The 26,829-nt window shown below is 44.6% G+C and overlaps 2 protein-coding genes across 2 annotated transcripts in view; both read right to left on the bottom strand.

The window, feature by feature from the left end:
- Positions 1-26,829, bottom strand: part of LOC121714755 (oxysterol-binding protein 2-like) — a 765,489-nt gene that overhangs the window by 427,087 nt on the left and 311,573 nt on the right. The gene's annotated exons all lie outside the window — the stretch shown is intronic.
- Positions 6,463-26,829, bottom strand: part of disp3 (dispatched RND transporter family member 3) — a 25,588-nt gene continuing 5,221 nt past the window's right edge. The window contains exons 2-21 of the mRNA XM_042099779.1: positions 23,787-24,847; positions 22,501-22,720; positions 20,756-20,892; positions 19,962-20,096; positions 19,075-19,235; positions 18,094-18,233; positions 17,522-17,613; positions 16,875-17,039; positions 16,329-16,490; positions 15,812-15,958; positions 15,107-15,243; positions 14,470-14,639; positions 13,346-13,479; positions 11,932-12,107; positions 11,587-11,713; positions 11,171-11,316; positions 10,023-10,182; positions 9,510-9,623; positions 8,669-8,883; positions 6,463-7,332 (exon numbers count right to left, since the gene is read on the bottom strand). Coding sequence (XP_041955713.1) covers positions 6,985-7,332; positions 8,669-8,883; positions 9,510-9,623; positions 10,023-10,182; positions 11,171-11,316; positions 11,587-11,713; positions 11,932-12,107; positions 13,346-13,479; positions 14,470-14,639; positions 15,107-15,243; positions 15,812-15,958; positions 16,329-16,490; positions 16,875-17,039; positions 17,522-17,613; positions 18,094-18,233; positions 19,075-19,235; positions 19,962-20,096; positions 20,756-20,892; positions 22,501-22,720; positions 23,787-24,840 — 4,140 coding nt within the window. The 5' untranslated portion in view covers positions 24,841-24,847 and the 3' untranslated portion in view covers positions 6,463-6,984. The remainder of the gene's footprint in view (positions 7,333-8,668; positions 8,884-9,509; positions 9,624-10,022; positions 10,183-11,170; positions 11,317-11,586; positions 11,714-11,931; positions 12,108-13,345; positions 13,480-14,469; positions 14,640-15,106; positions 15,244-15,811; positions 15,959-16,328; positions 16,491-16,874; positions 17,040-17,521; positions 17,614-18,093; positions 18,234-19,074; positions 19,236-19,961; positions 20,097-20,755; positions 20,893-22,500; positions 22,721-23,786; positions 24,848-26,829) is intronic.

Here is a 26,829-nt window from a genome sequence, read left to right as displayed (position 1 = left end):
TTTATTCATCAAGATCATCTTTCACTGTTCATTTGTCTTTACACACATCTGACATATACATGGGGAATGATGCCTATTGTACTGTGTGTGTGTTTTTTACATATCTGTCATCTTGTGCACATATTAAATTACATCTTCCATTGAAAATATGCATTACAAATATTCATTGGGCAGGGGGTTTATAGAAGCTTTGTACATCATCTCCAGTTCCTTACATCATCTGCTTACAAAACTACATTCTGCATAAAGCATTCCACCCACAATCAATCTACAGGGTAATTATGAAAAGTGACTTTAATCTGTGTGTTTTGTGGACCTGTTTGTACTCAACAAGGTTTTATCAAGATGGCAGCCCAGACATCTGGCTTAGTCACTCCCATAGGTCCAGAAGTATTACATGATCATTTCATTCTTCATCAGGAAATGAGGCTCTAGATTAGAGGCTTGATGATAAGGGGCTTCTGTCATCTATGAGTGTTTTCTGTTTGCTGTGAGATTTCATAAATGCTCTTAGCCTATACCTGCACTATGCAGCAGCAGCCTGTCATTTTGCCTTGAGTTCTGTTGCTTATACGCCCCCCTCTGAGATCTCATTTGATTGGACACCTTATCGAGTGATTGAGTCACTGTGCCCCAGTGCTGCACAGGTAGATGAGTGGGAGCCAGAGGGGTTTGTGGGAGGTCACTGTGACAACGGAAACCGGCAGCACTTCCTCTCGTCTGTTTAGCTCAAGGTCATGTGGTCACTCTGCCCACGCTGACCCCTGGCCAGATGTGCCAAGTGGTACACCCAATTATAAACACACACATACACACATACAGAGTATGTCACACACAGAGACATACACACGTTCACACTTATACACAGACATAGAATACAAGAGGAGGTTTTTCAAAAAGCAACTGGTAATTTTCTCCATGTAAGTAAGCCTGTGATTTTGCTGAATTTTGCTTCCTGCATCAACCCACACATCCTGACTTGAATTTCAGATTGTATGTTTATCTACATCCTCTCATGCAATGCAATCATTTTGCCTTTCAGGGCAGAGGACACATCACATGTTCAGTCAGTGTTTGCCAATACCATAAACAATAAACAACATAAATGTAGTGTAGCTAATAAACAATGATCTCATATTACTGGCTTCCTCCCCGATCTACAGGATGTGTGTTGTTTTAGTTTTCTTTGTGTTTGTTGGCTGTGATGCTTGACTTGACAGGTTTGAAAGGGGATCCTGTGGAAAACTTGCTATCTCTTACATGTAGGTGAGAAGTCTGTTGTTCAGTTTTCTCATTTTAGAAACAACAAAAGAATAAGAAAACCTTTTTTTTCTCTCTGTGATTTTTATATTTACTGTTGTGGTGTCAATGAGCCCTTTCCATTCAGTGGTGTTCAAGTATAGTATAATGCCCCTTTTTAAATACCTCTTTTATATACATATACAGACGTAATGCATGACATTGTAATGAAAGGTCATCCGTGGCCCTAGAAAAGCAGCTCTTCCGGATATACAGTGGTGTAAATTTAGACCTGAAGCTTTTATGCATTTCCCTTGTGAAGTGTGGTCTTAGATCATCAGTACAACTACAATGACTGAGGAAGGTCATGTGTTTCGTTGTTTCTTTCAGTACAGGATGTGCACATTCAACTTTGGGTTTGTGTATGCATTTAATGATATGTATGTACAGTATATATGTATGTATGTATATATGTATTGATAATTGTACTCAAACACACTAATATTAGCTCCTTTGATGTACAGGAAGCCTATATGACCACAAATATCATAGATTCAAAACTAAAGATGCAATGTATTTATATTGTATAGCTGATTTTCACAAACGTATTTGTGTTAAGAACTGTATTTCATAAAGATGATAATATTTTCAATTTGAAAAGGCTCATGTCACATTTTTGATGCTGTCCTTCAAATCCTTCCATGTTGACCATACAATGAAATTGGGATATCTCACCATCTGCAAAGGTGGTGTTGTGCTTAAGAAGCCCGGCTACCATGCACTAGCCACAAAAGTTGTGAGTTCAATTTCCAAAAACCATTGTGCCCTTGAGCAAGCACTTAACCCAGAGTTGCTCCAAGGAGATTTGCCCCTGTAAGTTGGTATCTGTAAGTTGCTGTGGATAAAAGTGTCTGCTAAATGCATCAACACGAGGTGTGACTGTGTACCTTAGCAGCTATCTATGAGATTCTCTCAGTGAGTCAGAACCTCAGAGACCCTATTACAGTAAACTAAAGAAATATGATGACAAAATGTCAGCACATACCCCTACTAGACTGTTCATAGCCTCAAGTATTTTTGTCTTAATTCTGTAATCACACTATTGAAACTTTTAATCAATATTATATGTGTTAGACACAAACATATCAAATCAAGTTAATCATTGACTTCCTGGTTTTGCATTGCTGCCATATGATATTGTAGCTCCTTCTTTTAGGATGTTTACTTCTAAAGCAATATTATGTAGCTCTTTTACCCTTTATTTATTTATTTTTTTAGGCAAGTCACTCCACTCGGTGGCCATATTGTAACACATTTTGGGCACCAACAACGCATTTTATATTGTGGAGCATGGACTCTGACATTGCCAATGCATGCCCCATGCATGGTGAAACATTAAATAACTTTGTTGGTACCATGCGTATATATGGCCCTTTGTCAGTTTTCGACACACTAGGCACCCCCTTAGCTGAATGGGAACCAATATGTCGATAAGTGATTACAAGTGAAAAAAATACCAATTTACATTGTGTCTGATTAAAAACTTGATGGAAGGATGATGGGTTAAAAATAAGTAATAAGTAAACACTACAAACTTAATGGAATAAAAATGGAATCAGACACAGAACTATGCCCAGGGACTTGAAAAACTCAATCAAGTGCATCACTGCTTAATCCGCAGTCACCACTAAGCATTGGAATGGTTTAGAAATGTGCACAGCAGCTTTAAATCATCTGTCCATTCCCACTCACATTCAAGTCCATTTTCTTCACAGTTGTCTACAGCTCCATGTCCTCAAAACAGAAATGGTATTTTGCACATACCACTGGCCTGAATATTTATGCACTGAACAATTTGCATGTTTTTTTGGTTTAGTGCATATTTTCATATGCACTAAACATGTTCATTGGTTGTTTTGTAGATCACTTCATAGCCACTCAGTACTTTGGATGGAGTAGCTCTGAAACTTCCACTAATGGTATACAAAATCCCCCCCCCCCGTACGTACACACACATCAACTCACCCCCCAAAAACTTTAGGGCTCCACACAATTAAGTAACATTACTCCTCTCATTGTGCTTCAGAGCATTTGGTGACTGTTATAGGTCTAAAATATAATTAAATGAATCTGCATAATTAAAAAGTATGACATGAGATAGTACTCTAATTTCTGTCAGCACAGTGAAAAACAGTCATGCATTGCAAATTCTGTCCAACTCTTTGCTAGGGGGGGCTAACATTATCGTTTCCATTGTATTCAATGTCAAATAATTAAATTCTCTCCCGATTCTGGATGTGTGCAGCCTTTGCAAACACATATAACCATATTAGCATATAAATTGCATTTATTATGAATTACATTCATCAGCTGAGGATGATGCCTCCTTGCTTTGTTGTTATAGTTTTTGGTTTGTTTTCCTATCAGCACCAATGCTAACAGAGACACACAGATTTTTAAGCAGCTGGTGACGTGCGGTGAGGGAGTAACCGCCTCGGTCATTGGAGGCCTCTGCAGGTCAAGCATGAGAAGGCCTCTTTATAGGGAACCTTCTTGGCAGACAGATTTAGAAAGAAGCACAGAGTTGTGCCTTAGCTTTTCTGAGAGGAGCAAACGGTTTTGACCAGGTGCCTTTGAATTGGCTTTTAATGGTACTAGCAAGCTGCTTCAGAGAGGGAGGGATAGATCATGTCAGGTCAAGGAGCCCTGCTCTCACAGTGAGAAGGCCTTCATAGTACTCTTGAGTGAGACAAGTTTGGAGGTGCAAAATGCACTTGTTTGATCATCAGAAGTGACAACATCCTCTGCAAGGATGCAGGATGATCATGGAAAACAAACACATTTCAGTGTATTCTATACTAGAACATGGTTTAGTATAGTAATGGATCTGCCTTCAGAATAAGTGGTAAACCTAATAAAAGAGCCCTATGTCTTTGTTTTGCTAAGAGAATGATGTCATTGGGGCATTTATAGGAGGTTTACCACTTACTCTGAATTAACAATTTATCAGTAAACCAGGCCCCTGGAATACCCTTTTACCTATGTTTCTTTTTTATGTTTAGGGAAATGTAAACACGTGTAATAAAAGACAGAAACAGGGAATTAGAATACAGAATAACTCTCTACTATTAAATGAATATACAGGCCTTCAGAATGTTAAAGTCCAGGGACAATTTTTGTTGTTGTTTGTTTAGCATTGTTTGTCAAAAAACAAAACCTACACATCTTTAAAGGCAGCTTAAGGTGACCTGCTCAGCATGTAAAGAAGGACATAAAAAAACACTGGAAACTGTTTGATCTCCAAAGGGGTTGTCATCACAGGCTGTCTGAAAGAAGGGTTTATCCAGTGCAGACCAAACTAGAGACAAAAGCATTCCATCAAAGAGCAGACTAATTGCACTTTCGATAAACATTTCACACAGAGACACAATTGTAAGTGCTGGTATAATTTAATATCATTAATAGTGGTATCAATCAAACATGCAGCTCAAATAGCTGCAAAACAGAAATGACTGATCACTTAACAATAAAACACAATGGCGTTCAGATAAATGACAAATGACCATACGGAGGCAAATGCAGCCCTGATGAGGGTTTCTCTTGCAGTTTACATTTCAAAACAGAAATGCCTCAAAATTACTATTCAACGACGGCTTGCTTGAGAAACGACTACCGCCTTTAACACAAAAGGCACAAACACAATTTGTCTGACTCTTTAAGTACAGCTCGTATGATTAAATGTGCACTGGCAAATGAGCGCACGAAAACAATGGTATCACACTTGGAGCCAGAGCTAGTGAAGTATGAAATAACTTTGAAAAAAAGAAAAAGCTCCATTCTCATTTGGGATTCATTTTTTTTTTCTTTTTTCGGTTGTATTCAAATTAGTCTTGACCTACTCTGTTTAAATATACTATGTCTGCCTGAATGACACACTTACAGGCAGTGTATTATCAATAAGAAAAGACTGTGCAGGCTTGCAGATATCCCATTGTCATTTGTTATTTGATAGATTTCACAGGTCCATTAAATCAGCATAGTGACTTTCCCTTGGTATACTGTAGGTACGATTGTAACCCCACAAGAGAGACGGGCGGTTCATTTCCATTTGTCTACAATACATTCACTATCCTCCCTCTCCACTGGCTGCACAGACATTGAAGCGCAGGCAGTGGCAAGTGGATCTCTGTCTGTGTGTGTGCATGTGTTTATGTGTGTGTGTGTGTGTGTGTGTGTGTGTGTGTGTGTGGAGCTGTGCAGGTCTCCAGGGCGATTAGCATAGATCCGGCTCAGCATGTGACCTGTCAGTCAAACTGTGGAGTCTGACAGCCTCAGGGTGCCTACAGGACAGAGAGCTGTGTGTGGCTGTGGAACACCTGGCCATTTTCTCTCCTCTGCTCCCTCCTCTCCTCTCCCTCTCTCTCTGTGCCTCTTTCTCTATTTAGCTCTGCCTTCTCTATGCCTCTTTATCTTTGTTGTTCTCTTGCGGTCTCTCTTTCTCTCTATCTGTATCTCTGCAGTTCTCTTCTCTTCCGTTCATACTCACTGTTCATCACCTGGGCATTTTTCTCCTCCACTCTCTTTATTTACCTGCAGTTCTTTTCTTGATCTCTCTCTCTCTCTATGTATACCTCTTTCTCTATGTATATATATGCAATTCTTGTCTTGTTCTCTCTCTCTCTCTTTCTATGTATACCTCTCTCTCTGTCTGCAGTTCTTTTCTTGATCTCTCTCTCTCTCTATGTATACCTCTTTCTCTATGTATATATATGCAATTCTTGTCTTGTTCTCTCTCTCTCTCTTTCTATGTATACCTCTCTCTCTGTCTGCAGTTCTTTTCTTGATCTCTCTCTCTCTCTATGTATACCTCTTTCTCTATGTATATATATGCAATTCTTGTCTTGTTCTCTCTCTCTCTCTTTCTATGTATACCTCTCTCTCTGTCTGCAGTTCTTTTCTTGATCTCTCTCTCTCTCTATGTATACCTCTTTCTCTATGTATATATATATGCAATTCTTGTCTTGTTCTCTCTCTCTCTCTTTCTATGTATACCTCTCTCTCTGTCTGCAGTTCTTTTCTTGATCTCTCTCTCTCTCTATGTATACCTCTTTCTCTATGTATATATATGCAATTCTTTTCTTGTTCTCTCTCTTTCTATGTATACCTCTCTCTGTCTGCAGTTCTTTTCTTGATCTCTCTCTCTCTCTATGTATACCTCTTTCTCTATGTATATATATGCAATTCTTGTCTTGTTCTCTCTCTCTCTCTTTCTATGTATACCTCTCTCTCTCTCTTCATGTCTGCAGTTGTTGTCTTGCTCTATGCCTCTTTCTGTATCTCTGCAGCTCTCCCCTCTTCTACCACGTCTGTTCTGCCCATCTCTTTTGGGCACCATCTCTTTCCAACTCAGTCTCTCGGCCTGTCTCTTGTGTCTCTCTGGTAAGTTCCCTTTGTCATACATTAATGCTAGAAGAATTCACAGAATTCAAAGGGCCAAAACACAGTCTTTTCTACTGTCACAACTGACCCTTTTTTCTCACTTCAAGTTCTGTACATAGAAAAGTTTGAAAAACTTTGTACATATCTATGTGTAGTTATTATTCAGTCTGTCGTGTTCATATACAGTGTAAGTTCTGCTTCATAAAACCTGTACATCATGTGTGTTTGTGCATAGACAAGGAATTATTACGCCCTGCCTTGTCATTCCGATGCAGCAGTGGGGTTGTTCACTGACATCTTTCTTGTTTACATGTTGAAGGTGTACCAGGGGCCGGGGAACAGCTGGCCCCAGACCCAAAAGACGACGGCCCCCAGGCCTATGGCAAGTAGCACCACCAGGCTGGCTCTCAGCACCGCCCTGGGGGGCCTACGGAAGCCCTCAGGGCCCATGGCAGCCAGCATGGCTGTGGTGACTACCAAGGTGAACACGATGGACACAGCTGTGTTGATGGCTACGATCTGGCCAAACTTGGCGAAAGGCACAATGACACAGAAGAAGAGTGGGACGGTGGAGATCACCGTGGTGACGGCACTGGATACTATGGCAACGCCGACGTGGTCAATGGCCTCCAGGGTCCTTAGGCCGAAAGGATCCTGAGGAACAGAGGAATAATATGAAGAGTTTGGTTCCAGACTCTAAATCCTCCATTTTAATGAATTTTCATGAATAATTTTTTTACATTTTGCTTTCCAAGTAATTTCAGTAGAACTTTAATTGGGTATTGTTATTTATTTATCTTCACTCAATAAAAACAACAACAACTGCAATTTTATTGATATTACCTGAAATACACAATTAAATAACATGACTTATTGTTTTAAAAAAATGGAGATAGGGTTTTGGAACCAAACATATGCTTCATGAACTTCACTAATGAGTGAGTAGTGGCACAGTGCGGTTTGAAATGTGAGGGTACCCCGAGGTGGATGTACGACCTTATGACAAACATGACTGCGCCCATAGTTGAGATGAGATGACATGTATTTTTTTCCATATGTACTGTGTTGATCATTTTAATGTTGATGCAATGCTCTTACACACTAGATTACATTGCTGCTTCAATCCAGTCACCAATTCATGCATTGCACGGTCTTGCTGTGCGTGCGATACAATGTAACAATTTGTTTTCCAGCCGTTTAGCTAGAGGCTACAGAATACATGTACAAAACAATAACAATGACTAGCCTCCTGCTAATGCCCCTTGTGGCTCGAGAGAAACGCGTTCCTTTAGCAACTCATTCGTTCATGTTGTACGGGTGGGTGTACGATGATTTACGAGTCTAATGGAAAGGGCCAAAAGTCATTTGAAATCAGACAGCATATTGTTTGTTTATGATGTTGTAGGGAAATTAAAATAACTTTCCTCAAAGAAACCCAATATACTCTCTCAATATACCCTCTAGAAATTGGATATGAAATATTCATACAATGTTAGCGTTTATGTTTGGTCCTCGCTCCCTTTATTAATAGACATATCTTAAATCCCACAAAATAATAGAATGTCAGTTACAATCAGCAAAGCCCTAGTCCTTTTTCATGTGCCCGAAGTCACTTATTTTGTGATCTCTAACCACATAAAGCTCCTCAGCCAATATTTTTTTTCAGTAATAGCCTCTCATTTCCTGGGTGACAAGCATCACGCCCACCTACTCCTTTCATCTTCTGGCTCCTTATTCACAGAGGGTGGCGCTGGGAGGCCATTTAGCAGAGTGAGACGCAACACAAGCACTCTGGGACCATTCAGGCGCTCAAGGGCTGATATTCTCAGACTCTCAGAATGGGAAACATCATAAAAAAGCAACAGAAGGAGAGAGAGAGAGAGAGAGAGAGAGAGAGAGAGAGAGAGACCCCTAAGCCAGGCAAACGCACTCGAGGAGAACATACCAGGGGATTAAGATTAAATAAAAAGACAAGCTCTGTTGTGTTTACCCCGCAGTGAGGTGAACTGGGAGTGGATGCAGCAGATGCGGCGGCAGCTGCAGCAGCGACGGCGGCGTTGGTGTCCACAGCCAACAGGTAGCCCTCCACCAGGTGCAGGCAGTAGTCCACTGACGAGCCCACCAGGATGGACAGGGAGATGGCCTCCACCGCGCCCATTTCCCAGCCTAGCCAGTACATGATAGCCACCACTGTGCACACCACCCCTGCAATAATTACATTCATTATTCACCACACACACACACACACACACACACACACACACACACAAATAATAACAGTGTAAGGTCAAATAAACCAGTTTACATTGCGTTGATGCTTACCCAACACATAGGTTCATACATGTATGATATTGAAATATATTGCAGTATGATTATATTGACGTTATGGGTCAAGACATGACAGAGAATATTTCCTGAAAACCACATAGGTTTCCTGTCACCACAGTCTTCATGCTGTAAACCCCTTCCCTTTGCTAGTCACACAGTAGATCTTAAACCCACCACCTCTCATTCATTTGCCACACACACACACACACACACACACACACACACACACACACACACACAATATTCCACCATTGTGTTTTCCAATGGAATTCAATTTTGACTCAATTTAGTCTTTCATTTATGTACCAGCGGGTGTCATGAAGGGGCCTCACACAATCTGCAGCCTTAACAATACAGTTAGCAGAGCCTGTAAGAGCATTCAGTTTGAAATACTGCAACCCACTTCATTCCCATTCCATGTTTTAAGGCTGCAACTGTATGGTGTAATGAAACACAACAAAACAAAACACGGAGGGAAAAAAGACGGAAACTCAAGACTTTACCCAGAATGCTGAGCAGGATGGGCAGCAGCAGGAGTGGATGAGCGGTGAAAACGGACACGGCGGCGACACAGATGACCAGCGACAGGAGGAGACTGTAGAGGGCGCTCTCCACACCTGGAGCAACAACAGCAGACAGTGACGACCACAAGTGATCGATCGGACGCCAGATGACACGTCCATCTTTACCAAGCTCACAGTGAGCGTGACTGAATAACCTGCACACTTCATCTGCTCATCAGCCGCGCGTCTAGGGTTATTGGCACGGTGTCAAGTTTCAGTCATTCTCTACAAGTGTTCAGTGCTCTTATTGGTGCATGAAGGTATCTGTTGCTATGGTTACAGCAAGTTGCTGATGATTACCAAGGCTCTGTACGCGGTGTACACTGATTGTTGACTCTCAGCTAAATTAATCACAGAAAAATGAGTGCGGGCCTTGGACTACTTTGATTACATTTTTTTTTCTAGGCTTTTCTCTCTGTCCCTGGCACCTGCTGGTTTGGACGGAGCTCTTACCAATGATCTCCATGAAGATCTGCTTCCAGTGCTCACAGGTCTGGAAGCCACGGCGCAGAGAGGACGCCTGCGGGAGAGAGGCCAGCAGCTCCTGCAGGAAGCTCTCCCACTGCACGTAGTCAGCGTGCGTCTGGAACGACGACTTCCCTTTGTAGGTAGTCTGTGTGTGTGTGTGTGTGTGTGTGTGTGTGTGAAAGAGAGAGAGACACAGAGAGAGTGACAGAGAAAGAGTCATTCTTTTAGGAGAATTCTCGAGGCTTATACTGACAATAACAATGACAGTATAGAAAATAACAGATTGAAACTTTATCATAATAAAATGTAGAAGCAATCATCTTGATGAGAAGGAACAACAGTTTCTCTAGTTTTATATCTTGAATGATACCATATGCCATAATGTTACCATCTGTCCACTGCTATCACACAAACAGTCCAATTGTAATACAACTGCTTGCTGCTTGACTTTTCCCTCATTAAATGTGTGATGATGAAATGTTTAAAAAGCATCACAGCCTCTTTTACTGTAGGTGTCTGAGGTGGGAACTGATCATCTGTTTCCTGTCTCTGAGTCACCATCATGATTCAGACGCACACCTGTACACTCTGGCACAACACTTTCTCATATCACTGGTTATATCAGCACAGATTTGGTGAGGCTGGTAAATTAATGCATGGTGCAAATAACAGAATGATTTTACCATCCATTTAAATATGTACTTGTTGAACACACACACACACACACACACACACACCACCACCCATTTGTCATTGGATAGCACAGCTTATGTAATAGTTGAATCTACAAAATCTGCATGCTAGATGTTAGAACAACACACATGGGATTGGGAATGGGCAGAAAAACATCACAAACCAAGAATGACAGTCCTGTCCCTGTACTGAAACACTACTGACACCACAGAATACTCCTCTGCATCCCCTGCATATTCCCAGAGATGAACTGGAGAAAGATCAAATGCTGCCCTGCTGTGGCTAACAAACAAACAAGACTAAGTACCAAGATATTATACTACCACGGTGACATGACAAAGAATAAATAATCTGGATCCAACTGAGATTTATACTGATAGAACCCTGCAGCGTAAGTGGTGAACACATTTCTTATGGAGATATGGAGATGGAGCACTCACCGACTCGAAGGCCATGGAGATCCAGTGCACTCGGCCCCCCTGCATACCGATGGCCCCGTGAGACAGCTGCCCCGGCAGCAGGTTGGGCTCGGGCAGGGAGTGGCACTCTGGGTGCATCAGAGGGAGAATGCTGGAGAGGCTGTTGCCTGAGAGGGAGAGAGGGGGAGAGAGAGAGAGAGAGAGAGAGAGAGAGAGAGAGAGAGCAGAGGAAGAGAGAGAGAAAAAAGGAAGAAAGAGAGAGAAAGAGAGTGAGAGAAGGAAGGGGTAATTTTTATGTTTGTGTGTATGAACGTGTGTGTGTGTGTGTGTGTGTGTGTGTGTGTGTGTGCACGCACATGCACATTTGCACCTGTATGCGTACACATGTACAGTATGTGCGCCAAAGCATCTCTACCTGTCCTTCAGTGCATACTCACCTGCAGGTAAACACTGCGCTCCGCCAGGCTTGACCAGCTTGCTGTTGGCACTGATGGCTTTGCAGAGTTGGCAGAGATGGCCAATCTCTTTAAAGAGGTCAAAGCTGGGATCATAGATTACACTGCCCTTTGGAGAGAAATTCAATTTCCATCTCATTAATGCCCATACGAATTATAGCTTGCTCCAATTAAATTACTATATTATACTATATATTTATGATGCAATAGCTCATCACCATGCCCTCCAACACACACATGCTGTACACTGATGGGATGTGTCTTACCGTATTACTGGTGTAGTATTATCAGCAGTATTTCTTTACATCAGACAACATGACTACTTACCATATCTCCAATGACATGGTTGTCCAGGTACTGTGTCCGATTGATGCCAAGTATGCCAAACACCACAAACACCATGGCTCCAGTGTCCACCAGGGGGCGCACTGCCGGCTTCCCGCACACGCCTCCCCCACAGGGGTTAAAGCCCGAGGTCTTGGATGTGTTTGCCAGGGTCGGCTCTGAAAGAGAGTAAGAGAGAGGGAGAGAGAGAGAGAGAGAGAGAGAAAGGTCTGGGTAATGAGAGTGGTTGCCTGGAGCCAGGGAGTTGAGTTTGTGGCACAAACACACAGTTTGAGTTTCACTGAGGCTCACACACACACACACACACACACACACACACACACACAGAGAGGCCTGCTTTTGAACCAAATTCCAACAGTTTTGACAAATCAGGCTTGTCAGCACTGGACTAAGCATAAGCATGTCCCTGAAGGCTCTCTCGATGACCTGACTAGCAAAGGCCAGCATTTTAGCCCTCGTACACAGAAAACTGAAAGACAAGCACTTTTTGGCCTCCAAATCTTTTGGTGTACTCTATTCATCCTTACTGCAGTGTAATTTCTTTTTTACGTGATAAGAAATGACTATAGGGATGACAAGACAGAATACTGCAGCACTCCTTCCTTTCTCCTGTACATAGATTCCAACAGAGATATTTTCGCACATTATCCTTGGGAGTAGCTAAAAAGCCTTTTTATGCTTTTTAAAGCATCCCCCCTTCTCTCTCCTCCCTCTCCCAAGCACTTCAAGGAGCCCCAAGTGTAGAAGCAAGTCCCTGGTCTAAAAGGCTTGCTGCCTGTAAGAGAAATGGCATCTGTAGATGGGTGTGGGCAATCTCACCACACACACACACATACACACACACACACACACACACACACACACACACACACACACTATTTCTCTCAAGCACCACACTTTCAAGCCTACTTTAGAAACCAAACTCCCTGCCTGCGCTGGAAGATGCTGCTAGGCTGTCTATGGAACGGTCAGCAGCAGTAGCAGCTGCAGCGGGCACTTCCATCCGATTCTGCTCAGGTCTACACTGACCCCTTTGCGGCCTTGTCTGGCAGAGACGAAGAGCGGCGCCTTGGCAGCAACCCAGCAGGTGTGGCTGATCGGGGCGAGGTGTGAAATGTTAGATGTGTGTGTGTGTGTGTGTGTGTGTGTGTGTGTGCGTGTGTGTGCCCTGCCCTGCCAGCATGTATCCTCTCTCTCTTTCTATCCCTCCTTCCTTCCCTCACTCTCTCTCCCTCGCTCTCTCTCTCTCTCTCTCTCTTGCCATACCTGCGCTGTCAGTCTCCCCCAACAAACCCCCACCCTCTCTTTCTCTGTATCTCTCTCTCTCTTTCTTTCTCTGTCTCTGTGTCTCTCTGTATCTCTCTCTTTCTCTCTCTCTCTCTCTCTTCTGTCTTACCTGCGGTACTAAGCGGGGCGTAGAAGCTGCCCTGGGTCGGCCCATCAGGCCCGCTGTTGATCACGCAGCCCGGCGGCTCAGCACACACGCGGCTGGGGTGAGGACTCAGACGGTGCTGAGCAAAATACAGCCTCCTGTGGGAGAATGATATAGTTACCCACACCCACACACACACACACACACACACACACACACACACGCACACGCGCACACGCGCAGCTGATCAAGAAAGCTCACCAGAATCTTTTCTTTCTGAGGAGACTAAAGAAGGTCCACCTGTCTCCCCAGATCCTGGTGAACTTCTACCTCTGCACCATCGAGAGCATCCTCACCAACTGTGTCACAGTTTGGTATGGCAACTGCTCTGCCTACGACCGAAAAGCACTGCAGAGGGTGGTGAAAACTGCCCAATGCATCACCGGTTCCTCATCGAGGCCGTCCAGGGCAAGCGATGCTTGCGTAAGGCACGCAGCATCATCAAAGACTGTTCTCACCCCAACCACAGACTGTTCACCCCACTCCCCTCCGGGAGGCATTACAGGTCTCTCCGCACCAAAACCAGCAGGTTCAGAGGAAGCTTCTTTCCTACGGCTGTCACCTTACTGAACTCTAACTCTGCATCTCAACTCAGCCCCCATATATCCGAAATATCCGACATGAACGGTTAGACCGAGAATTCTCGTCATGAAATTAAAATTCCACTGGAGCTCCAAGCGGTTGTGTACACGCAGCCTTACAACAATGTTTACAGCTCTTCGAGTCGCGGTAAAATGTCATTTTTGGTACATAGCTAATTTAGATACACGTATGGTGTGGGTGGTTGCGTTTCTTTAGGAGTCCGCCATCTTGGTTTGTATAGAAATGGATATTAAGTGACACATACACGCAAGACGGCGAAAATACGGGACCGACCTTAATAGGGGGAGTTCTGATAGAACTCTTCCAATAATGGAGATGCAATTCTAGATACAAGTACAAATATAAAAGTGAACAATAAATATACTGTACTCTTTGATTACCAGCCTTGCAAGTTCGAGTCTGGTGCAATAGTGTGCATGTCTATACAAGACAGATCTCATCTCTCTCTCCCGCTCTCTCTCTCTCTCTCTCTCTCTCTCTCTCACCTGGTGTGCTGCTGCTCGGCAGACGCCACATAAAAGTTGAACTCTGCTCTCCAGCCGTGGTGCGGGTCACATGATCGGGTTGTGATCATCCAGTGGGGATTCGGGCGGTACGCGTGCGAGACACACACCGTCAGCCTGGTGCTGAAGTTGCTATGGGGACTGCCATATGCCTGCGGGAGTGATAACACACACGTGTTTAATTCTCATGGAAAAACCCCACTGTGATCTGTGCAGGTGCTGGTTAATGGGAAATTTTCTGGTTCACTTGCAGCATATTGATTGCATATTGAATTCCACATTGTAAAAAATACCCCATATACTGGTACATTTCCACATACGGCATGTTTCATATACAGTTTTAATGTAATCAAAAGCATGCACTGATAATATTTTATGTCAGTGCAAGATGTCTGCTATTTTGTGACAAAGCAATTTAGCGATTTAGCGAATTTAGTGACAATTTAGCAGTTTAGTGATGCTTGCTATTTCCTGTCGTGATGTTCAACAGCAAAAAATAAAAATCATGCAAAATGTTCATATACATCATAGGCCTTCTATCAAACTGACATAATTTGCAGCTGTGATTAATTCAAATTACAGCCTGATGCTACACAGGTGTGGCGAGATTGAGGGTCACCTGGAACGATGGCACCTCTCCGTGGCCAGGTGTCAGTGCTGTCCAGGGTGCCGGGACGGTGGCGTTCAGAGAGAAGCGATAGAGAGTGACCGCAGACCCCATGTCCAACTTGGAGACATACACTGTGAGCAGCCTTCCTGCAAGACAGCCATTAAAATAATTTTGTAAATGTAAATCAGGTTTTTTAGCCAAGTATACTTGCATATACAAGGAATTTGTGCTCTGCATTTCACCCATCCGGGGGTAGTGAACAACACCCCCCCCCCCCTAAACCGGCCACCACTCAGTTACAAGTGTCCGATTCCCTAATCAGTAGAGAACTGTATAATGAGAAACTCTGGTGATGAAACTCTACAGTAAAGCTTCAACGCTCAGAATAAAGTAAAATGATCTGTTATCTTGTCCAATTTTGAAACTCTTTCAAACATCACTGTGTCCTCAACACACCGGAGACTAAAGTCATTTGGAATTGTGAAATTGTTTCATTTTGCATTCCACATATCATTTCTTTTATTGTCTGAGATGGAGGTGAGGTGAAAAACATTGGTCGCTCCGTCGAACAGGTATTGTTGTAAACATTTTTTATTTCTCCACACAAAGATAAAGCACCGACCATAAATTACAGAAAGAAGGGGTAGCATGCGGCGTCTGTTTACATCCCATCAAGAGTGCAGACAACCGGTAAGCATGGAGTAGCATAGCTACCTGATTGGGAGGTGGGGGCGGCTGATTTGGGCTGGCCGTGGAGAGGATTGGAGGCGGCGCGAGAGTGCTGTTGAGCCGCAGGCCCTGGCATGGCGGGCACGTGGTGGGCGACGCTGTGCAGGAAATGAGGTCTCTCCATGAAGGAGCCTTAAAGGCAAAAACACAAGATGCATTGTCATGAGCTTCAATCGCCAGCTGCATGCTGGACACTACACATGCCGCGTTACGTAAGTCACCACTGGCTAGAAGTAGCTAGAACTGGGTTCTCTATATAATTGCTTATGGTTCTTATCTAACAAAACTAAAAGCCATGTCCATGTCATGTCCAAGTCTATCTTGAATAATTCACAATAGACACTAATCCAGCACAGAATTACAACGGAATGCAAAATAAAGGGGAAAGCCACATCTGTAGTAGAAACACTTCTAGCTTCCCCTTGTCTGACTGGTGACTGATATGAAAGCTAAGTCACCTGTGCTCAGTCCGATATCACACCGAGTCAGCCGGAGGATTTACCTGAGCATGTGAGGCAGGAGATTCCCTGGGCACTCAGGTTGCCGCGGAGATTGAGGAGCGTCTGGATGTTGGAGTCCTGGCGGAAGAGGAGCGGTGCGTGACTAGCCGGGCGTAGCAGACAGCAGCAGCAGGCAGAGGCCAGCAGAACCAGGATATACACACCTGAAAGAAGAGGGACAGAGGAGAGAGAGAGAAAGAGAGATGGGGAGAAAGAAGGGGAGAGAGACAGAGAGGAGAAATAGCAGAGTGAGAAATGAAGAGAGAAAGAGAGAGAGGAGTGAGCGAGGGAGAGAGAAATAGCAAGAGAAAGAGAGCAAGAGAAATTGGGAGTGACTAAAGCCTAGAGAGAAATGAAACATGTGTAAGAACCTGAAATAACAATGTGGATTTTGTTGTAAACTGAAAGTACTTTCTTGCATCATTGTGCTACAATACGCTGCCTTTGTCCACACTGCTCTGAATGCCAATAAAACTCTTTGGAACTGAACTGAATTGAATTAAATTGAACTGCCCAGCCACACAGCAGCTTTGAGGCGCTCGACTTACCGATGACCGCCTTGCGTCTCTCCACCACCGGCTCTGCCACCCAGTGGCGCAGGACCCACTGGAGCCAGGTGCTCACCACCCCGATACCACCCTTCCCCGACGGGTCCTGTGGCGGGTCCACGCTCAAAGACAGCAGCGCTGTGTCTGTCTCCACCTCACGTGGGTCTGGATGCAGGGAGGGAGAGGATGGTATGGGCAGATAGAGACAGTTAAAGGATCACGAAACGACAAGCGAGACTGGGATTCCCACCGAGGAGGTAGAAACGGACGGCATCCAGAGCTCTGTGGGATTACTGTTACCTCCTAGCATGGCTGAAGGGTGGTGGGTAGAGTGGGGAGCTTGGGAGTGTGGATTTGGTATGGGGGGGGGGGTGGTTAAGCGTTTGTTCAGCACTTAATGTCCTGAAAATGTGTCTGAGATTAGTTCTCCCCCTCAGGCCAAATCGTACTGCAACAAGAAATGGATTATAAAGTCGCTCAGTTGAACCATTGCATAAAGTACTTTTTCTGAAGAGCCTGAAGTGGTTAAGATTTCTTTTTATTTTTTTTAAAACTTTATTTCTATTTCATCTTGCTCTTGTGGTTCCCCTTTGTCTCTTTTGAGTTTCGCTTAGCACATCCATGATAAAATAAAAGCACACTCTCACCTATCTCCATCTCCACAGATAGCAAGGCCACGTCGTCTTCGTCTGAAAGAGGGCTCTGACTCACTGTGGACATGCTGGAGATGACATTCCTCCTGGTGGAGAAAGACAGCAGCCTTGTATGGCCTGCTCAAAACAACCAAACAACCTCTACCTACAGGGTGACTTCTCTTTATCTTCCACATCAGTCTGGCTTAGCTGTTTTATAGCTGATTAATCAGTTGTCTGACTCAATTTGCGGATGATAACAATATGGGGAGCCCACAGAAGTGTCGCATTGACCAAAATAGAGTTATGGATAACCGTTCCCTTTTATTTCAATGGACACTGCTACGTTAGCTACTTCAGCCCATGACTTACTAAAATGACCACATCTTGACTTCATGATACCCAGTTTTGAGAAGAAAACTATGAAAAGCCAACTCTCTCAGCTGCAGCCAGTACCAATATCCCTGCTCTAATTTATGCATTGTTGAAATCAGCCTATGGGAGACTAACCTCTTAGCATGGAAAATGTGATACTAATGACTGTGCTTGATTCTTTCAAGCCTGACCCTCCCCTGAGCAGGCCATACCATTTCCGACAGGCATTTCCCTGGGCAGCCCAGCACTGGCTCCATATGCAGAGGGCAGCGGGCATCATCAAGGACACCCACACCCAGCAGCAACTCACGATGAGGGCCATGAACAAGCCAAAGTCGTGGACCGCCGGGATCTGCACCAAAAAGAAAGGTCAAAACCAGACGCCTTAGGAGATTTTGGTTACTGTATTAAAGCATTTAGTGCTTAGCACTTAGCACAGCTAAGTTTTGACATATGCTAAAGAGGAGGCATCATGAATAAACATGCCATTTGGCAGTGCTCCATGCTGCAATGTCTTCCCTCACAGCATATAAATAAGAGCATAAAAGTTTGAGAGAAGTGTCACTTGCAGTTTGGGGCTGTTTTACAATAATATCATTATGCATTAGCACCTCATTGTGCTCCACTAACCAAAAATATATTGCCACTGCCGAGATGAGGTTGCATTTCAGTGAACAGGTAGCACCCTCTATGATGATTTAGGAATGCCAATGAGGACAAGCGCAGCACAGTCTGCAATAATGTAATGTATGTAGCAAGCCATGCCAGAGTGATCAGTCTTATATAATGGGAAGAGAAGTCTTTTATATTAGGAGTTCTCTTGTTTACCACCAGATTGCAAAGGCTTTATTTAGAAGCCCTTGCTTGTTCTTCTTGGATCCTGAGACATTGAAAGCTGCTAAGCAGACAGCTCAGAGGGTTTCAATAAAAAGGGGGGTTGAAATATCACGCTTCATTTCAGAGTTCAAGAAAACCATAAATATAAGGATTACCATCTAAATTGATTATATTTTCCTTGCTATAAATAATATGTCTGTCTGTTTGTCCATCCCTCCATTCATACACCCATCTACTGTATGTATCTTTCTATCTATCTATCTATCTATCTATCTATCTATCTATCTATAATGTTGTGTGATATTAAATGAGGTGGTAGGGCCTGGTAAATGCCAGTGTGTGGGGAGCCTAGTCACCTGGGAGAAGGTGTTAGCGGCGTAGGCGGCCGCCGTGGTGAAGGAGGTGAGGAAGGTGGCGCGGCCGGCAGTCTTCACTGTGTAGACCACTCGCTGCTCGGGCTGCCGCAGGTGCACTGCCTGCCGGAAGGTGCTAATGAACACAAACACATCATCCACTCCTGCACTCACACACACACACACACACACACACACACACACACACACACACACACACAGAGAACATGAATTAATTCAAATGAATAGCAGATGATCCTTTCACCCACAGCGACTTACAGTAGCCTACAGTTATATATGACCAGTGCATGTGTAGGTACTGAACCTATGTCCTACCTATGGCCTCCTTAACATATTAAGGTAATGGAGAATGTGCGAAAAGATTGAAGCAGGCAGGAGGAAAGCAAGCACGTAGGCCAAAATAACAAATAAATGATTTGGTCTAAATGTAACACACCTGTATAGGGAGCTGCAGAGTTGGCTGAACATCAATCGATAAATAAAAAAAACTCAGCATGAGTATGGCTGATGGACAAGATGAGAGTGTCATACTGCAGTGGGAACAAAACTTGAGATCTGACAAACACTGCTGAAGAGCCTCATTTCCAATTTTCATGAGAGAACACTCATAGCTTAAAGCTACTTTGTGAGGAGCACACACACAAACATACACAGACACAGACACACAAACACGCACGCACGCACGCACACACACGCACGCACACACACACACACACACACACACACACACACACACACACACATAGTGTTAATTTGTGAGGTTTCCTCCAAGCTCTTGGGTTATTGATTATACATTAAATTAATTAAATCCCAGCTCAACCCTCTCGAATGAAGAAAAATGGTTTGGGGAAGTGGCTGATAAGACTCACCAATCCCAATGATAACGAATGCTGCCACTCCATTAAGGATCCCCAGATATCGCACCCCAAACACCACATGGTAAAGGAACAGTGCCATCAGGCAGCTTAGACCAATGCTGGCCAGGCCAAAGAATGTCAGAAACACTACAAGAGACACATAAGACACAAACACAAGAGAGAGAGAGAGAGAGAGAGAGAGAGAGAGAGAGAGAGATTACCGTTAATGTTGCCATGTTGCAGAGTAAGGTTTTTGATCTATAATAAAACCTTCTCAAATATTATCTTGTAATATTTTACTCTATAAAATATTATGATATCCGTGTGTTTTAATAAATGGGTATATCGAGACAAATTTAAATGCTGCTGAGAGTTATGTAGGACGACTCCCGCGCAATGTCTGATTCGTAGTCTAGCTGTGCTCCGCGTGCGCTGCCAGCAGCGCGAGGGCAATATCAGAGTCAGCAGAGGAAGAGATGAAAGCGCAGGTTGGGCAATCAAGTTGGAGATATTGGATTTTGGTTGAGCGGAATTTCTGTCGAGTGCCCCCGGTCAATAATGGTCTTTAAATTGCGCTCCGTCTGAATGAGATACATGAAATGTTGATTGCAGTCCTGTGACTAAAAACGCTGGCGAACGGGCCTCTACCGGAGATAGAGCCAAGAGCGTTTGTCAGCACTGAGTTTCATCAGCGTAATTATCTTGCGCTTAAACATCTTGAGTTTAAATTATGACCGAGGCAGTTATTGATCACATCATCTATTTTAATAAGGGAGTGTTCTGGCTGGTAGCCCAGCAAGAGGTACCTGAGAAGGACGTGAGGATGTACACTAAGATGGAGATGCAGGCTCCGCTGAAGACGGCAAGTAGCATGTCACTGTGAAAGGTACGCCGGACTTCGTCGTCAAACAACTCGGTTCCTCCATACAGAACCTTCACCTGGCTGAGATGGACAGATAATGAGGAAAGAAGGAAGACAGTGGAAAAATGTAAAGGGCAACAAGAAACAAAAGCATGATGAGGAGGATGCAAAGAAAGATAGACAGACAGAAAGAAAGCCGGGAGATTGAAAGGGCAACAAAGATAGAACAAAATAATGAGGACAGAAGGAATGGAATAAAGTAAAGGGAAAAGATTGACAGGGCAATATTTAGTGAAAGGACAGACAAGGGCAAAGCGATGCAGAGCGAAGTTTAGACGCAGAAACAGACTCAAAAGGAACGACCAAGGAGACAGCAGAGGATGTGTCCACTTCAGTAGCATTAGATAGGATTATCTTAATGAGATTGGAAACCCTGCTGAACTCATTTTAAAGGAATAATTATTTGACCAATATGCAAACCTAATTTAATATCAGAATGGTCATTTTCTTTATCGCCACATATCTGATACTCTAATGTCATCCAGGACACCCAATTATTTTTATGAAGCTTGAAACTTGATCATGGCGGCCCATTTCCACAAACCTAATGACTTACACACTTTTCCATGAATTTCGATGAGACAACTCTTCTAGAGAAGCCCTGAACATGTGGGCTGAGGATATAAAACTAGAAAATGTATTTTAAAAATACATTTTCCACATCCATATGTAGCCTATACATGGGCAGACATTTAACTGTTTATATTTTTTCACATTAATGTATCAAAAGACAGGTGTCCAGCAAGATAATATTAATTGCATAACCTGTTGTCCCTTGGGTTCTATGTTACTAACTGGCACCAAGACAGAATTTGAGATAAAGACAGTGCAGTGTTTTCAGCAACAGCACGGCATCATTTCAGATTCAGAATCAGAATCAGCTTTATTGGCCAGGTTTGCGTAAACAAACAAGGAATTTGACTCCGGTGAATCTGTGAATTTGCACTGCACATGACCCTTTTACTCATTTTATTCCATCTACACTCAATCACACACAACTCTTGTGACTGTCATTAATAAACTAGTCCTGTGCTTAGAACATCTGCTCATTCAATAGTGCAATGTATGCATATGGTAGTTATTCACAACTGTACTATGTAATGAACAAGTGAATGTTCTGGCCACAGCAGGGTAGGATTAGCCTGGCCCTGCCTACCTAGATCTTCTTTCAGGGGGATCTAGTCTGGAACACCATAGTTCATAACCATTTCCCTCAGAGAAGGAAAATGTCAGGCCAATCAGCGACGAGAGGGGAAGACGATACCGAAACTTATTGTGATAACAGAAGCAGCAACACCTGCAAACGTCCATAAAAATGCAGTTGGGTAAATGCAAGATTTTATTTACAGCAAAGGTAGACCCACATATTTTGTTTTCTGACTGTTGATGCTGTTTATTGTCAGTTTGTAATGTTAAGGCGAAGAAGGAAGTAACGTTAGGAATCAATGTGATTGGTAAGGCTGGACCAATGATTTCAAATCATTTCCCAATGGATAGTCACCAGACTCTATTCACTTTGTGAATGAGTCTGGATATTTCCAGGCTAGGGTAGGATATCTTGTTTCCCGAAAATGCAGAGTACTATTTAAAACAGAGAGAGAGAGAGCGAGAGAGCTAAAGCTGTTTAACCTGGTGGATTGTCGGGCCAGGATGTCGGCGTACTGCACCACAAAGTCCCTGAAGCGGCGCCTCTGCTCCTGCGACCTGTCCTGCAGGGAGTAGAATGAGGGCAGGGGGGCGCCGAAGTGGATCTCACTGCGGAGCAGAGAGGAGCAGAGGTTGTCGGGGGTCAAGTTCTCATCCACGTACCAGTAGAACTGAGGATGAGTGATTGCTAGACTCAAGGCACCTGGAGAAAAGAGTAAAACAGGAGGAGATGAGAATTCACGACCTGCGTCTATATTTGGACTTCCTCCCCTCCTCTGCTCAGTTCTTTTTAATCACAGCCACAGTCAGATCATTTGGCAAGTCTCAAAATAGACTCTTGTAATCAAGCTAAACATTTTCATTTATTTATGAATCTTAAGTGCAGCCCAAACGAGGGTGTGCGCATGGGTTTACGTAACTAATAATTATACGCTCAAACATGCATTGGATTAGCTTTGATTCGGGAATGAGAAATTTAATTGGCAATTCCCCCAGATCTGTGGACACTTCCTTATCCTGGCTCGATCTATAACTACTATTCATTTCCTTTTCCCTCGTCTACAGTCAGTTTTGATGGTATTATATGCAAGTGAAGGCTGGAGAAAACATTGGCATCTGAGCCAAGAGATTCCTTAAGTACACATGGTATGCGGAGCTGTCAGAGACAACTAAATAATTGCCCCAAAGTAGTCACTGAGCTCAAACAGAATCAATCAGAGACATAAATGTACACCCTGCCAAGCTACCATTTGGAGTTGTTTTCTGGAGATGTAACCTTGTGATCGAGTTGTGGTTCTCAGTCCTGCTCCAACTCTCCCCCTGTGTGCAGTGTTCTCCATCTATGTCTTCTCAGCATACCTGATTGATGCCATCATTTATACTCTTGACTACCTGAACAGCTGTCTTAGCTAATAAAAAGGATTATTTTACTTGACTTCAAATCAAGTGCATTTTGGAACATGGGTTCTAAAAGCAGGAGCAGGGATGACCAGAGGTGGAGAACTCCACTTCAGGCTCCGGCTTCAGAAAGTAAGAGTCCTACCAGATAGGCTATTTATTCCAATCATTCACAAAACCAGCTGATTTTAGTCAGTGTATCTCTTCAGCCAGGTAGATTGCAAATTAGTGAAATCACCTGTTATGTGTACAGGCAGAACCTATACATGGTATAATCAATAAGACTTGTTGTCTGAAGCTGGAATTTTCAACCCGTGGGAACGTCAATTCCCGCTGATAGACGACCCTCACTTGCGCTGGCATGGACTCACCGTGGATGTCTGCCAGGTCGGGGCCCATGCCGTCGAAGTAGATCTTGCCGGCACGCTCGCTGGGGAAGAGGTAGGAGAGGAGCGAGCTGGGCGGGGAGCAGTGGGACGGCCCCAGGGGCAGGTCCCGCAGCTCCATGGGCTTCCAGCAGAACTGCTGGAACAGCGGGTGCTCCATGAGCAGGCGCTCCACGCGGTGGATGGTGCGCAGGCGCTCCGGCGTGAAGATGTTGCGGCTACCGTCACCCTGTGCCACGAACACCAGCTCCACCCGCCACAGAGCCTGGCTCTGCAAATAGGAGTAGGTCATACCTGCTGACCTGGCCTTCCTGACCCTGGTCTCCCCTCCTCCCTCTCTCTCCCCATCATCCTCTTCACCAACCAAGGAGCCGGGACTGTGGGATCCTCCGAGGCTGGTTTTGTTGTCGTGCGATGGTCGGTCCTCCAGGTCTCCAGCAGTCTTTCCTCCAGCATCCTCCCCCGGCGTCTTTTTGACGTCTTCGTCAGTTCGCGTGACGTTTGCCGTGGTCTCCTCGTTGCTTACCTGAGAGTGCGCCGTCTCTGTCTCACTCTGCAGCCCCCCCGCTGAAGCCCCTTTTTCCTTGCCCGCCGCTTTGCCTCTGCCGCCAGCCTGCATGTTAAGTTTGGCCTGCAAGAGGTCACGGAGGATATCCGAGTCATAGTCGTCGGCGTTGCGCCTGTGTCTGTCCCAGGAGCCGAGCTGGGTCTTGAGGGCGATGGCGAGCGCGTCGAAGTGCTGCGCGGACGAGTGGCTGCGCACCTCGAAGGCGCTGTAGGACAGGTCGATGTCCAGCGGAGGGTAGCGCAGGAACATGTATGCCGAGAAGGCGAAGGGGAGCAGGAAGCCTAGCCCCAACACCACCCCACTGGCCCAGGGTGTGGTGTACACCCAGCCCACCGCCCACCACAGTCCTTGTGGTCCATCGCTTCCTCCTTGAACGGTCAAGTTCTCCAAGTCCTCCTCGTCCTGCATGCCGTCTTCGCTGAGGCCGTCACCTGCCGTCTCAAGCAACAAGGGCTCGTCATCTGCCTCCATGGCAGGCCTGTCACACACACACACACACACACACACACACACACACACACACACGCACACAATGACACAGAAAAAAGGCACTTAAATCACCGACCGTCTCGCACGGACGGACGCTGCGCTTTGGGCTTCTCGAGTGCCGTGATAAAGCAGGATTGATTTACGGAGCAGTCATTAGCGAAAGACGGGTTATTCTGCAAAAATGCCTGCTCCTGCCAGCAAGGACAAGGCTGTTAAATGGGTCTTTCAATAAACAAAGGAGTGGCTCCTTTACAATTCTGTGTGTGTTGAGAATGGACCACAGGAGGAAGGGGGAGGGGAGGTGATACAGGAGAGTGTCTTTACAGGGCACAGACAAGGATCCGGCTGCTCTGCTTGGATGCTGAACACAGGAGTGAAGGATTTATGTTTTGTGTGCTTGGGGACTGGTGTGTGTGTGTGTGTGTGTGTGTGTGTGTGTGTGTGTGTGTGTGTGTGTGTACGTGCAGAGGGCAGTGCTGGCAATGTATCCCCCTCACTTACTCTATGCAGTCGGATTTCACCAGGTCAGCCGTGCATAGTGTGTGTGGCCATATCAAAGTCAGCTTCTGCTGAGAGGTAAGAAATATACACTTAATCAATACATATTAGAAATAATTACACACTGCGGTTGGGAATTATATAACATATGCTAATACCAGGAGTGGAAATACTTTGTCTGAAACACCTTGCTCTGCGCCATATCAGAAAGGAAAAGAGTTGTGAGGAAGACAGTGCAGCTGTGACCTGTGAGAACCTGATAACTGCACCAGAGAGGAGGAGCGAGGTGCAAGACAAGAGAAATTCCCATTTGTCTGCCCCTCTTCCCAATATTCTGCTCCTCAAATTAGAAGGCCCTGTGAATGGATTGATGCGTGTTTGGTGTTTGGGGTAGGCACTGCAGCAGACATAATAATTAGCATTCAGACTGAGGTCTCTTGAGCTGAGGACGTCCACGGGGGCTGGGGGGGAGGGGTTACGCTTGTCTCCTAGATTGATAGGTAGTAACGGTCAAGAGTGCTTTAAACAAAAGTGTTATTAAGTCATCGGGAAGAGTCATAAAGTCACTAATATGAGCAGATTGTTGTCAGATGGGTGCTGCCAGAACGACATTGAGGAGGTCGTGGCAGCAGGCAGGGGCGGCGGTGGCAGGACCGACCAGCTAACCAGCCGTTATGTGGTCCACCAAGGGAGCGGCCCAAACATCTGCTGGTGCTGTCAAGCATCTGGCTAGCAGCGTCCCAGCCTGGAGCCAGAGGACAAATGCATTAGAGGCTCTCAGCTCGTCTTTGAGGAGCATGGGGAGAAAGTGTGTGTGTGAGAGAGATAGAGAGAGAGAGAGAGAGAGAGGGGAGGGGGTGCAGACTCACAACATGTGCTGTTTAAACGTAGAACCATGCAGATGCAAACGCAAGTTTCGCAACATTACAGTAGTCATTCTCACCTAGAAAAACACATATGAGAGATGACTAGATTGTCGGTGGCTTAGACTGTTGTGTGTAGTGTGTTAATTCAAGTCATTTGCACAGCTTTTGTTGATGAAATTCAAGCCACAGCACTTAAACAAAAAGGTGAAAAGAAAAGTAGCAATTACCAAAATCACTGTGTCTAGTCAGAGCACTCACATCAGGGAAGTCATTCTCTGCATGATGAGATTTCACTGGTTTAGTAAGACATATTGCTGTCTTTCTTAATGGCCATAATGCTTTTTATAGACATCATGTTTGTACTGAGACTCTTTAAGTAAATTTAGATGCTCCGTTTTGGCACATCGGAAGAGATGCACCACGTTGGCCTCGCACGCCTCCCACTGTTCATCACAGCGTGGGTTTTGCAGACTCAGGGCTTCGCACAGCACAGCGCCACATGTTGGGGCGATAATGGCTGTTTGAGCAGGCGATCAAGTATACAGGACACAGGATTGAAGAGGCAGGCGCCAAGATGTACAGTAGCCCCCACACACTATCAGGCAAA

This window comes from Alosa sapidissima, chromosome 8, assembly GCF_018492685.1.
Source record: "Alosa sapidissima isolate fAloSap1 chromosome 8, fAloSap1.pri, whole genome shotgun sequence".
NCBI classification, from domain to species: domain Eukaryota; kingdom Metazoa; phylum Chordata; class Actinopteri; order Clupeiformes; family Clupeidae; genus Alosa; species Alosa sapidissima.
Note: the sequence above shows the minus strand (reverse complement) of the source record. Positions and strands in the feature narration are given on the sequence as shown.